The 12750-nt window shown below is 45.4% G+C and overlaps 1 protein-coding gene across 5 annotated transcripts in view; it reads left to right on the top strand.

Moving 5' to 3' along the window:
- The window catches only part of Clip4 (CAP-Gly domain containing linker protein family member 4), a 69674-nt gene that overhangs the window by 37306 nt on the left and 19618 nt on the right, over nucleotides 1-12750 (top strand). For all 5 annotated transcript variants that reach the window (XM_075955825.1, XM_075955824.1, XM_075955826.1 and 2 more), the window contains exons 9-13: nucleotides 1351-1491; nucleotides 4713-4802; nucleotides 5454-5603; nucleotides 8328-8462; nucleotides 11231-11354. In XM_075955825.1, coding sequence (XP_075811940.1) covers nucleotides 1351-1491; nucleotides 4713-4802; nucleotides 5454-5603; nucleotides 8328-8462; nucleotides 11231-11354 — 640 coding nt within the window. The remainder of the gene's footprint in view (nucleotides 1-1350; nucleotides 1492-4712; nucleotides 4803-5453; nucleotides 5604-8327; nucleotides 8463-11230; nucleotides 11355-12750) is intronic.

Raw genomic sequence — 12750 nt, forward strand, 5'->3', positions numbered from 1 at the left:
GATCAATTTTGTTTGTCTTGTTGCCAGACAATTACCTTTTTCCTAGATTTTATTTTCTCCAAAAAGTATCCCTGGAACATGGTTAGAGGTCAGTATGTTTTGATAAGCTAGAAAGTGTGCTTCTTGCGGTCCATCCTTTTTATACAAGCATAGCCTCACAGCCCGTGTGCATTTCCTTAAAATTAATTCCATGAGGAGGATTAGGTAAGAATTCCCGAGTTCCAGAAAGTGTAGAAACGCATATATACAGAGTAGAATATTTCCTTCTTCAAACCTTGTCAGATTTAATCGTATCATTGCCATCATCCTCATTTTCAAGTTTTGTTCTCTCTCTCGTCTTTCCCTCTTGCAATGAAAAGAAATTTGAATAGAAAGTCAAGGACAACCTCAGGTCAGTGACATGGAAGATAATTACAAATACGTTCTAAAGGTCAGGAAAATCAAGAGAAGGTCATGCAGAGTCCAAAGGAGAAAGGAACACCAAAGGTTTTCAGGGAAGCAGGGCAGCTGGCACTTCCCAGCTGTGGGCAGAGTGCTCACACCCTGCTTTAACAGATCACGTTCTATATGATGTGTGTTTGTTAGACTGTAAACACTCAGAGTGTAATGTACACATTATGACTTTGTTTTCTAAGTGTGTTAGGGAGACAATCTTGGCATATAGAGTTCGTATTCACTCTCCTCAATGTCTGTGTGTACTTACTCAAACTGGATATTTTATTGCCTCCATAAACTCTTTAGTGGGATTTTATACTCCCAACTGCTATAGGTCGTCAGTCCCCTGTCTCTGTTCACCTCCCTTCCCCAGTACACACTGTGTTGCTTCTGATTGGCAGGAATTGAAGGCTAGGCCTTTGGGGAAGATTATGTTATACAGTCAAACAGATTTATTGTGTCTGTACTGTGTGTAAGGGACTGTAATTAGTTAGAGCGGGAGAATTCAGGCAAGAGCAGCATTTGAATTTGCCTTTCAAAGGTGTGCAGTACAGAAGGAAGAGGAGACAGGGTATGAAGAGCCACAGTGTGGGAGGATGACATGAAGTGGCGTGGCTTACGCTGTGTAATTGCTTATTCTCAGTCACTTAGAGAAGATGGTAACTTCTACACATTTCTTCTTCCCCTGAGCCTCACTCCATAGTAGATTATGTATCTCTTGTGTGCTTCCAAAGTTCTTATGTATTTAGTCTTTGCACTAGATGATTGTACAGTCTCTGAGGGTGAGTACCATGTCTCCTTACAAGATGTGTGGTAGGTACTAAACAGAGCCTGAGTTAGAGCAGTTAGCATTTGCCCTGTGTTTGAAATTATTCAGTCATTCCGCACTAACTACAATTCTGTTTTTGCCCTCAGGTATTTTTGCACCCCTTTCAAAGATAAGTAAAGTAAAAGAGGGGAAGAAAAATGTCACACACACTCTTTCCACGAGAGCGGCACCTCACGTCCGATCCCAGAAGGTTGATGTAGCTCACGTCACATCCAAAGTGAATTCTGGTAGGTCAAGCTGGGATGATCATGACCGCCTAGACTATATTTCAGATTGTATTTGTGGCATTTATGGTGTTCAAACTGCTTTACTCTTTTTGTTAGTCCACCGCACACGCCAAACCTCACAAAACCAAGGCTCTGTGTTCTCAGTCTCAGTTGTGAATAAGGACGTAAGTCCTGGCAGTGGTGGTTCGGCTTCATCCTTTCCTACTTTCTGTGTGCTTCTAACACTCCCTGGTCAGCCTCAGAGCTGGGTTTTATGCCTCCAGCGAGTTCCTGCTCCTTGCCTCTTCTGGATGTCCCTTTGTTGCTTGATGGGGCCTCTTTTCTGCTCCCCTGGTTGGCCGTGCTTTGCTGACCCTCTGCCCTGCTCCACGCACGCACGTGCTCACTCTCCCCCTGTCTCTCCTCACCTGTGGGCGTCCCTCAGAGGTCCTTGCTGTTCCTCACTCCATACAGACCCTGCTCCTCGCTGAGAAATCCGACTTGTTTAACCTCTTCGTTCTCCAACCGTGTATGTGTATTCTTATAATCTGTACAGTCCGGTTGTTATCTTGCCCACTGATTGCTTTGTTTGTGTAAATCTTTTGTGCTCTCAGTCAAATTCTAAATTGAAGTAGACCGTGAGAATAATTTGTGATATAGCATTTACAGGAGCACATAACACAAAATAGGTACTCGGTAAATATCTGTTAACCCATTGGTAGCTGGAGCAGGAAGGCTTTCCGCCATCTAAAAGGATGTTGTCCAGATGTGCAGTGTGTCTTTTCTGTTCCACTTGTTTGCTCAAGGGCCCTTGGTTGTTCTTCATAATTAAGAAAGAATCTTGCTCTCAGCAGAGAGAAAAGCCTCCTTCCTATCTTAAAGATTGTTGTCCCCCTTCTATGGGTCCCCTGCAAGTCCCACTTGTTACATAGTTTAGAATGTGTTCTTAAGTTTCTTTTAAAAATAGATATACTAACGTTTAAGCTGATATCACATTTAATCTTTCTACCAATTTAAAAGAGCTGACATTGTTACAGCCATCTTTAATTATATGCTTGGAATATTTTTCTGTTTAGTAGGATAATTTAAAATATCTTAATATGGCTGTAAAGTTTTTATCTATAGATATTCTTGATACTTCATATCTGGGATTACATAATGAGATCTTACCCTCAAAAAAATCCAAACCAAAATACTTTAGAGAGTATATCACAGTCATGTTCTCAGGATGAAAATTAAGGTGCAATAAATGAGCTTAGGGCACAAAAAAAAAAGCAAGAAAATTAAGGTGAGCTCTCTTAAAACAAGCTTCAGGAGAAACAAAAAGAAGATTGAAATGCTGTGCATGTGTGTATGAACGTGTGTGTGTGTGCGCGCGCATACACACACACACACACACACACACACACACTGATGGCAAGTACACATTAGTGGCTGAGAACAATGCACGTGTCCTGGTTGGGACATTGTTCTATAGTTTGTGAAATGCTGTTTTAACGGGAAGCTGGGCAGATACACAAAAAGATCTTTATATCATTTTTTAAAACTTCATGTTTGGTCATCTTGATGACAGTTCAGATGAAAGGACCAAATGGAACTCTAGGGCTGGAAAATGAAATCACTGGGAATTGCACTCCGCAGGTTGTCTTCTTTCATTGCAGCTGCTGTGGCACCTCATGCCCTCCTTGGGCCACTGGAGCAATTGCCCTTGGCTCCTGCTTCTAGCCTTCCTTCCCCTTCCTTCTTGCTGTGGCCACTGAAGAAATGTCACATAACTGGACTGTCTATCCAGACCAGTCCTCCCTTTTAAGTCCAGGACAAGACTCATTCTGGACAGGCTGTTCCCACCTGTCCTCTCTACAGGAGAGTTGCAGCACCCACCTTCCCTCTAAGCCTTCCACCCCTTCAATTCTCTCCCCTTTTCTCTCCAATCTTCACCCTTCCCCCTCCAATCCTCTGTCCTTTCCCCCCTTCTCTTGAAGACCTAGGAATTGAACTTGCAATGCTAGGCAAGCACTATCCAGTTGGGCAGCACCCTTAGCCAGGCACTGACCCCTCTGAGGTTTACTGTTATCTGCTTGTTCAGTTTCCCTCATCTGAGTCCCCAGAGGACTCCTTTCCAGACAAGCTTCCCATATGCCGCGTCATTCTGTGAGATTTTTCTCTCTCACTTTTCAAGAATTCCCACTCTCACTTCTTCCTACTAGACCTCTACTCTGGGGGAAGACATTCGACCCACTGCAGCCCCAGTTCGGTGAGATCTTGATGAGCCCCTGGCTCTTTGCAGAGCTTCCACCGCTTCCTCCCTTGCTAGACCTTGGGATGAACAGTGTCCTCACACACAGTCACTGGTTGTCAGGTCTTTGGCCGTGTTAAGCCGAGAACTTTTCAGGGAGAAGACTGTGTATGGTTTCAGCTTGTAGACAAGTCCCCTGGACAGTTCTTCACTCCAAATATCGACTGGAAATACAAGTGTGGAGATCCATTTAGTTTCTTTAAATAAGTTGATACAATTGATAAGAAAGTCTTATCCAACAACCGTTATTTATTATTAAGAGCTTTTCTATCCCTGCCCCTCCTGCCCAGATGGGATTGTTGTGGGAATTGGATGTAGTAGGAAACAATGTTATATCATCTGTTTTCAAGTCCTACTCAGCCATATCTCAGCAGTGACAGGTTTGCCATGCCCTCTGGTGTGACAGAGAATTTCCGAGCAATCCTATTAACCATCAGATATAATGCTTCAGATATTTTAGAGATGATTAGTGGGGCAACGCTGGGGAAAGTTCTTAGATGTACTGCAAATATAGCCTCTTCTTTTTTCTTAGTTTCCCAGAGCTGGAGTCTAGAACTCGGTAGGTGCTGTGCACTGAGCAGTGTGTCCAGCTCCTTTTTACTACCTTAAACATTGAGGTGCTGGTTCCTTCTGTCTGTGAAAGTGTATTCGCCGTGTTTTTAGAAGTGACTAAGTAGTCATGCACGCCTTTAATCCCAGCACTTGGGAGGCAGAGGTAGACAGATCTCAGTGAGTTCTGGGAGACTAGGTCCCCTGGTCTACAGAGTGAGTTCCTGGATACCAGAGCTTCATAGACAAACCCTGTCTCAAAACAAAACAAGTCACTAAAGAAGTGGGAAAGATTTAGATATTGAGAGATGCATATACTTTACAGAAAATACATTTTTCTTGCTTAATGTTAGCAAAATTGTCTTTTTCTGAAATCATTCCTGTCCTTATTCACCAGGATTGATGCCATCCAAAAAGGAGAATGCTTCAGAGTCCACGCTCTCCTTGCCTCCCAGTGAAGAGCTGAAGACTGTAGCAGAAAATGATGGTACTGTAACCCTCACTCCTGTACCATCACTGCAGAACAGCTTACAGACGCATGTTAAAGCCGCGAAGGAAAAACCCCTTTAAAACTACAAACTACCGTAACCCGTTTCTTACCATGTGTAAAGAACTACCAGTTTAGCAGGAGATGCAGCAGCCGTCCAGGGTCTGCAGGGAAGACCCTCTGCAGTCTTACTCACCTTCAGGTTGAATACAGATGCTTTAAGGTTAAAAATGTTGTCACCTTAAGACATGTTGGTGGTGTGCATGCGTGTGTGTGTGTGTGTGTGCTTGTGTCTCTGAAGGGGCTCTATCAGTTTCCCCTAAGGACAGTAGAGAGTGTTTGGGGGTTAGATTAGCTTCCATTAGTTGATAGCTCACCGTGAATACAATAGCTCACCGTGAATCCTTAAACTTTTCTGCTTGTATAAACAACGATCTGCTTGGTGTGTAAGCAGCTGTGCGTTTGGGTGAAATCAGGCATTTAAACTGACACTAGCTAATCCACAGTCGAGGAGAACTGAGTGAAGCGTCTTAGAAGCGTTTGCCCAGAAAACATCTCAGTCGTCCCTTTCTTTTCTTTTGTTTGCTTTTTTTTTTTTGTTTTTGATTTTTAAAACATTTCAAGTATGATTCTTTCCTGTTCCCCTGTCAGCTCCCCAGCCTGGGTCCATCAGCAGCTCCTCCTCCACATCCTCGCTGGACCACAAGCAGAGTCATCCCAAGAAGCAGCTGACTACAAGCAGCAGCCAGGGCAAGAAGACCCTCAGCCAAAGCCCCTCTCTCCCATCCAGAGCCAGTGCTGGTATCTATGGCTTTTTCAACCAGGCTTTCTTGGTGTTTTTTATCTTGGTTTGTTTGTAAGTGGATTTGCTCTTTTTAATGTGTAGAAGGAGCCCTTCACCCTTCACCTTTTACCCTTCACCTTTCCCCCAGTGCCCTTCCCCCACTCCCCTTCCCTTTTCCCCTGCCCTGCTTCAGTCCGTCTCCCCTCTCCCACTTCTCCCTTCCTCCCAGGTAGACTGAGCTGTGCTTTTTGGGTGGCACCATGCAGGACCCCTTTACCACTGTACCCCTTGGCTTCAGTCACACCAGAGTTTCTTGCTGTGCCCCCGCCCCCAGCCTCCAGTCAGGACTCTTGGCTCTGCAGTTGGATTACAGAAGCTGCATTCTGTCATCTAATCCAGCTCTCTCATGCGCCTTCGTATCAGCTTCCTCTTTAGAAAGATGTCTTCGCTCTGCTTTTGCCAAGGTCGTTTCTGACATGTTCAGGAGAGGCTCAGGGTGGCTCCAGGTTGACAGTGTTGTGGAGGGGACCACTCTCCCTCCATGTGTGAGGATGAGGAAAGCGCCATGGCAGGCTTCCAACTGAAGTCCACCTACATGGTCTCAAACCCTGTTTGCCTTGCCCTGTAGGAGAGTGGAACCATTTTTTTTTTTTTTTGGTGTAGGTTGTTCTAAACAATTCTCACGATGGCCACCACTTAATACCTGCACAGAACCAGTGTTTTATCATAGAAAGTGTTCAGGACAGTGGTTTTGGTTTTGGCTTTTCTTTGTTTTCTGTTTGAAAATACATTTTGGGGAGGCTGGAAGTTTGGTTCAGTTTTCAGGTGCTTGCCTAACACAGTGAGGGTATGGGTTTAATCCTCACCCCAGAAAAGCAAAACCCCAAGCCACCTATGAGTGGTGGGGAGTCCCCAAAGCCTCAGTAGTGACCCTAATACAGTAACCCTAGAAGCCAGGTCTGAAACATGGGGAGCCTGGAAGTTGGGCTTGGAGTTGTTCTGGGGTACAATTGCCTTCCCTCTCCAACTCCCTGGCCACTTTAGCCACCTTCTCTTCTGAGTCCTGAGAACCCTCCTGGTCTTATTTTATTTGCATTTAAAATACTCTTGTATTTGGAATTTAGACTTTTGACCTTTACTGGATTTTAGAATTTGTATGAGTGTAGATTTATGCCCCGCCCCCAACAAGCGGTTCTAGTGTAACTATGTACTTACCTTTTCCTTTTGATAATCTGAGGATTATGTTGTCCTAATAATAGTGAGGACGAAGGTAAGGATCAGAATGAAAAAAGTCACCTTTCACGGGGAAAGAGCAGAGAACAGGAGATGTCCGTGGCTGTGGGGGTGATGTGGGAACCCCAGAGACAGTTCCATAAATTTTTCTAGAGTGAGTCTGCTTTTTTTTTTCCTGTGGATTTTTGCACTGAGAGGAGGGTAGATGGCAGAGCTCAGATTAGGCCGGAGGGACAGTAAATGGGAGCAGAAAGAAAGGGCCAGGAGGGGGGAAGGGTGGGAGGAGGGCTTCACTCTGGACCTTGACTGAGCTGCAAAGGCAGTGGGCAGCCCTGAGGTGTCCTGGCCCTGGGACTGGGTGTCAGTCTGACTGTGGCACCTGTGAGCTGTGCACCTGTCTTGGTTGACTCCTAAGGTGAAGCTTTACTCCTCCTCGTGCCTTTTATGAGGAGCACTGTGTAAACTGTAGAGTGAGCTGCAGAGTTTGGTGACGAGGTCTGGGCTTCACGGGGGCCCAGGCGTCCTTGACTCCATCTTCACAGGCTCGTGTTTTCTCCTGTGCTTTCAGTCCCGCTCCGTGGTTGACCCTCCCAGGCCTCACTTAATGTTCTCAAGGCCTTCTCGGATGGGGGCTGTTACACTGTACTTGTTACCAATAGGACAGGGCCCAGGATTCCACCTTCTGGATTTGAACAGCTTTGAGACAGTATTTCTCAAAGACCAGATACTAGACAGTGAGCATTTTAGGGCTAGTTTTGGATTGAGCCGAAGGAAGCAAGCTAGGGCAATCAGGACCAGTCAAACGTTGGGAATTCCTTACCCCAAATGTGTCCTGTTTGGGGTATTGGAATATTTATGCAACCTGCTGTTTGACCATCTCTAACCAGAAGCTCTGAAGTCTTAAATCCTTCAAAATCCGAAGCTCTGAGAGGTGGCTCTCTGATCTGAATGTGAACTTGAGGACGTTCAGACTTTGGAACACGACATTTTGGGTTGTTCAGTTTGGTCTGCTCAGCCTGCGGTAGTTTCAGCTGCAGCTACATTCCTGTGTACCACTTACACTGGGTCTGGGTAAATACAGCAACTCTGCCTCATACAACTCGGGATTGGCCCGCTGGTCACACCTGTCCTACCACTTGGTTTCACATGTTCTTCCTGTGTTGTCTGTATCTACTTCCATGCCGTAGCATCGAAGGCAGGTCACCGTGACGGAGGAACGGCTTGCACAGCTCTGGTTCTTCACATTCAATGCTCTGTTGGAGCAGAGAATACACCTGGCTGTGGTAGTGGAATTGAGTCTTTCCTAGTGGTTTCCTCAGGGAACCCGTACTTGCTCTGAGTGCCTTGACCTCCCGAGCGAGGGTCACTGCTGTGTCGAATGCATAATGAAATACCCAACTAGCCAGATGAGTGATATTTTTAAACTAATGTGCTTTTTGAGTTTTTCCCCCTTTGTTTTCTTTCCTCTTTCCCTTCCTGCCCCAATCTCCAACCCACCACTTGAACAGGTTTGAATTCTTCAGCACCATCTGCGGCAAGTAGCGCCCGCCGTGATGGGGAACTCCGCCTTGGAGAGAGAGTGTTGGTGGTGGGCCAGAGAGTGGGCACCATTAAGTTCTTTGGGACAACAAACTTCGCTCCAGGTAATGACCTGAATGGCCTTGGCTCAACATGAGTTCTGTAGCAAAGACTTAAAATTTCAGCCGCAGGTGTGGTTAGTCACCAGGAGTTGTCACTTCCGCTTCTACTGGATGACAGCCAGGCAGAGGGCAGGGACAATGACACAGATCCAGCTGTTTGCACTGGGACTGACTGGCATCCGTAGAAGTCTTTTGGCAATTGTGTTTAACATTTGCCTAATGTTAAAATTTGTTTTGGCTTCCTTATTTTATTCTCACTGACTGCCGCGTGTGCTAAGTGACTGGAAGGCACTCCAGGGTCAGCCCCCCTCCACCCCTCCAGGATAATCCTGGAATTGAACAGGTAGATGGACCCCTGAGCTTTTATCAGAATGCCCTGAAAAGAAAAGCAAAGAAAATAGAAAAGTTGTTGTGTACCCTGGGTCCTAAAAATGCATGTTTGTGAACTTAAATGTTCAGCCCAGTCTACCTAATACTGTGTTTCCTAAAGTAAAGATTGGTGCTGGAGAGATGGCTCAATGCTTACGAGCACTTACTGCTCTAGCAAAGGCTCCCAGCACCCACATCAGGTGACTCAGAACCACCTGTAACTGCAGTTCCAGGGGACCTCTGGCCTCTGGCCTCTGCCCTCTGGCCTCTCTGGGCTTCTGCACACACGATGCATAAAAACTCACAGTTTCATGTACACACACATGAACAGAAATAAATATTTTTAAAAGGTAAAGATGATCTTCCTTTGTATTTTCAAAGGTGATAATTTTAACCAGAGGCCAGTTGCATGGAGCCACGTCTGTATTTTAAGTAGCAATACGCCATATTAACACATGGTGGCATTGTGGCATTTTGGGAAAAGGTTACCGACAACGTCTATTGAAAAAGGAAAGTTTGTAATGTAGCGTCTGTCAAGACCCACGAAGGAGCTGAGATTGTACTCTATTTGCAGACTAGCAAATTAGCCTGCCGCAGTGTCATAGATACTGGCTAAAATCATACAGTCGTAGTCTGGAGGCAGGAACGTAGTACTCACAGTGATAGCAGGAGCAGAATATCAGCATCTCCCTGCCCTGATCCTCAAGCCCAGGTTCCCACCGGCTGGGGCAGGAAGGGCCAACCGACACCCACACACTGAGAAGCCTATGTTCTAGAAGATAAACAGGGACCTTTATAAGTTTAGGGTCCTCTGTGCTGAGTTTGCTGTTCAGCATGGCTGCCCAAACCCCACCTGTTCACCAGGAACGTCCCCTGCTGTGTAGGAGAGAGAATCACAAGAACAGTCCTCTCCCAGCACACCCTTTGGGATTAATTCCACTTTCAGTTTAAGTCGGTGCCTTATTTGAGCGGTTTCAGAGCCCAGGCCTCCCTTAGGTCTCACACTAGATGGCGCGTACTTCACCTAGCTCTCCGCTAGGCTATTTTCACAGCCGCTGTGCCAGAATTTATCTATTTTCGCTGTATGCCATGTGCTATCAGAGCCATGCAGTGATTGTATAGCAGAAATGTAGCCGATGAGAATGGGGCTTCCAATTAAAGAAAACCATCACATGGGATGGCGGGAATGGGACTTCCAACTAAAGAAAACCATCACATGGGATGGCGGGAATGGGACTTCCAACTAAAGAAAACCATTACATGGCATGGCGCCTTAAAGGCAGAAGGATCAGCGACTGGAAGGTCATAGCTGTGACACTCAGAAATAATTCTAACTAGACTAGCCTGGTTAGGTGAGTCAGGAAACTGATGGCCTGTTTTCAAAGCATTAGTGGGGTTGGACAAGAGGCTTGTGGACGCTGCTTGTGTGTCATAGTAGGACCCACTGTCAAACAAACAAAAACAACAAGAAAACAAAATGAGAACTTATTCTTTTAAGGTTCCTATAATTGAAACTGACTCCGGGCTAGTAATCTGAAAGGAGGGATATTTTATATTTCCTAATTTCCATGTAGTAAGTTGGTTGGTATTTACTTGCTTATTCTTTATTTGCTACTGTTTGTAAAAGACCAGTTATGGTCACCTCTGTGCTGTCTTCTCAGACCACGGGTGTGTAAACTGTGAGGCATGTGCTCATTCTGGGCACCCCCAGGAATCCCGGCTGTAGGAATATGCCCATTTAGCTCATGCTACCGGGAGTGCGGCAATGCTTCCTTGCCTTTTGTCTCTCCAGAGACTCGCCTGCCTCAGAGTGAGGCCCGTAGATCATCTCTTAGACAGGTTTTCCTATTATTGAGCCTAAGACTTTTCCTTTGGCTAGAAGATGGAGCGACGTCACTGTGCTGCCCTGTGTTTTCCGTGTTATCTCTGCCCTTGTTTAATAATTTAATGGCTGTTTGTGGTGTTCTACTCCTGGGAGGGTGAAGCAAAGACAGCGGTCCATGCTAGGATTTATGCGTCTCAATATCATCTGTGCTGCTCTCACTGAAGCTTGCTATATTCGAGTCAAGGACGGCTTCTTTTGCATTATAGTCTCAAGATATATCTTGGTGGGGCTCCCCTTGCGTAATGGCTAATTCCCTGCAAATCTGAGTTTGTGTGTTTTATTTTTCTCCCTTAATGTACTGCTGTGCAATTATGCCGCTAAAACGTTTCTCCCACTTTTCAAATTTCCAAGTTTTATTTTATAATTTTATCATTTGAAAGCTCAGTGATCATGATGATCTTCCATCATCTCGGTCATTTGTGCAAACACTAAGCCATCTAGACTTTGAGTTCATATTACCGCATAACGATTGTGAATGAAGTGCCGAAGCTTTTAAGATGCAATATTCATGTTCTAGGGTATTGGTATGGCATAGAGCTGGAGAAGCCGCACGGGAAGAACGATGGTTCGGTTGGAGGTGTGCAGTATTTTAGTTGTTCTCCGCGATATGGAATATTTGCTCCCCCATCCAGGGTACAGAGGTGAGTAGAAACTGGGGTGTGTGTGTTTACACAAGCTCAGCCATTCCTCGCCATGCACGGGGACCCTTGTTCATCTGTGAGACAAGCACACACATTCCTTCAATGGGTTAACAGGCCATCTTCTTTGGAGGGAAGGCTCAAGGGGAGCTAAATTTGCCTTGCTGAGGATTTGCAATTTTAAAAACCTCCTTTCTCCTTCATTTGCAAACCCTATGAGTGTGTGTAGGCTATTAGAAGTGGCGTGTGCTGCTAAGAACAGTGCGAGGAGCAAGCTTAATCTGTCATGCAAACAAAAGTAAAAATGCTCTCTGATTGCTTCAGTCACATCCTAACTACATTAAATTTCCTGCCAGCAGGCACCCATTCATTCTCCTACAAACCTAATGGAACCAAAATGGCTTTTTCCTCTGATTTCCTTAGTTTTCAAAAATAGATAGGCAGTAGCTCTCTGGGGGAAGCAGAGTCTCGGGGATTTATATGTAACAAAACCTCCAGAGTCTGTTCCTCAGTAAGACAGTGTATCGTGCACCACCCCGCTCGGGTTTTATAAAACAGGCCGATCCAAAGCACAGGCCCTCGTGAAATTCCATTGCACTATGGAGCTGGGAGAAGCTGGTTCTGTTTTTCAGACTGGGAAAAGGGATTGTAATTTCTGAGCAAGATGGTTACATACAGATGTAACCAGACTCACGAGACTAGAACCATATCGGCTGTCTGGAGTCTCTGTTGGTTCCCTTTTATGTGGATGCTGATTGTGTCTGGGCAAACTCAATTTTTTTAAAAAATAAAACAACAACATATTTCTTCCTCAGTATCATTTTCTTACTGAATAACATCATATGCTTTTGATGTTAAGTTTCTTCATTTTCAGTGTACTCGATACATTATTCTTCAGAGCAACAAAGCTTCAGCAGACAGTGCTTTGTGGCTCTTAAGGTGTCTTCCCTTAAGTGTTTTTTCACTTAATCCCAGTAAACACCTGGACAGGTGAGTTGGAAGACAACCCTAAGTATTATCAGCTTTTATTGAACATTAATAGTAGGCTCCATACTGAACACCCAAGTGGCATATGCCATTGTCCTCTGCAGACCCAGGGAGCCATGAACTGCTACGCTTATGCCGATCTTACAGGTGGGAAAACAGTTTCCCTGAGAAAAAGCAGCAGAGCCCAAGTCACATCGCTGGGTAATGGAAGAGCCGCACTTAGCCCAGCTTGTTATTTTACTGCTTTCCCCAAGCCTGTGCTCTTAACTAACAGCACTTCCCAGCACGGGGCACCTTCCGCAGGGCTATCCCCGTATCAGTGACTTAAAGCAACCCACGGGACTTGCCCTGCAATTGTCCCTGTTTCATAATGGAAGAACATTGGGCCTGCAGAGCTAATGCCAGCTGTGAA

This window comes from Microtus pennsylvanicus, chromosome 21 (genome assembly GCF_037038515.1).
Source record: "Microtus pennsylvanicus isolate mMicPen1 chromosome 21, mMicPen1.hap1, whole genome shotgun sequence".
Taxonomy (NCBI): domain Eukaryota; kingdom Metazoa; phylum Chordata; class Mammalia; order Rodentia; family Cricetidae; genus Microtus; species Microtus pennsylvanicus.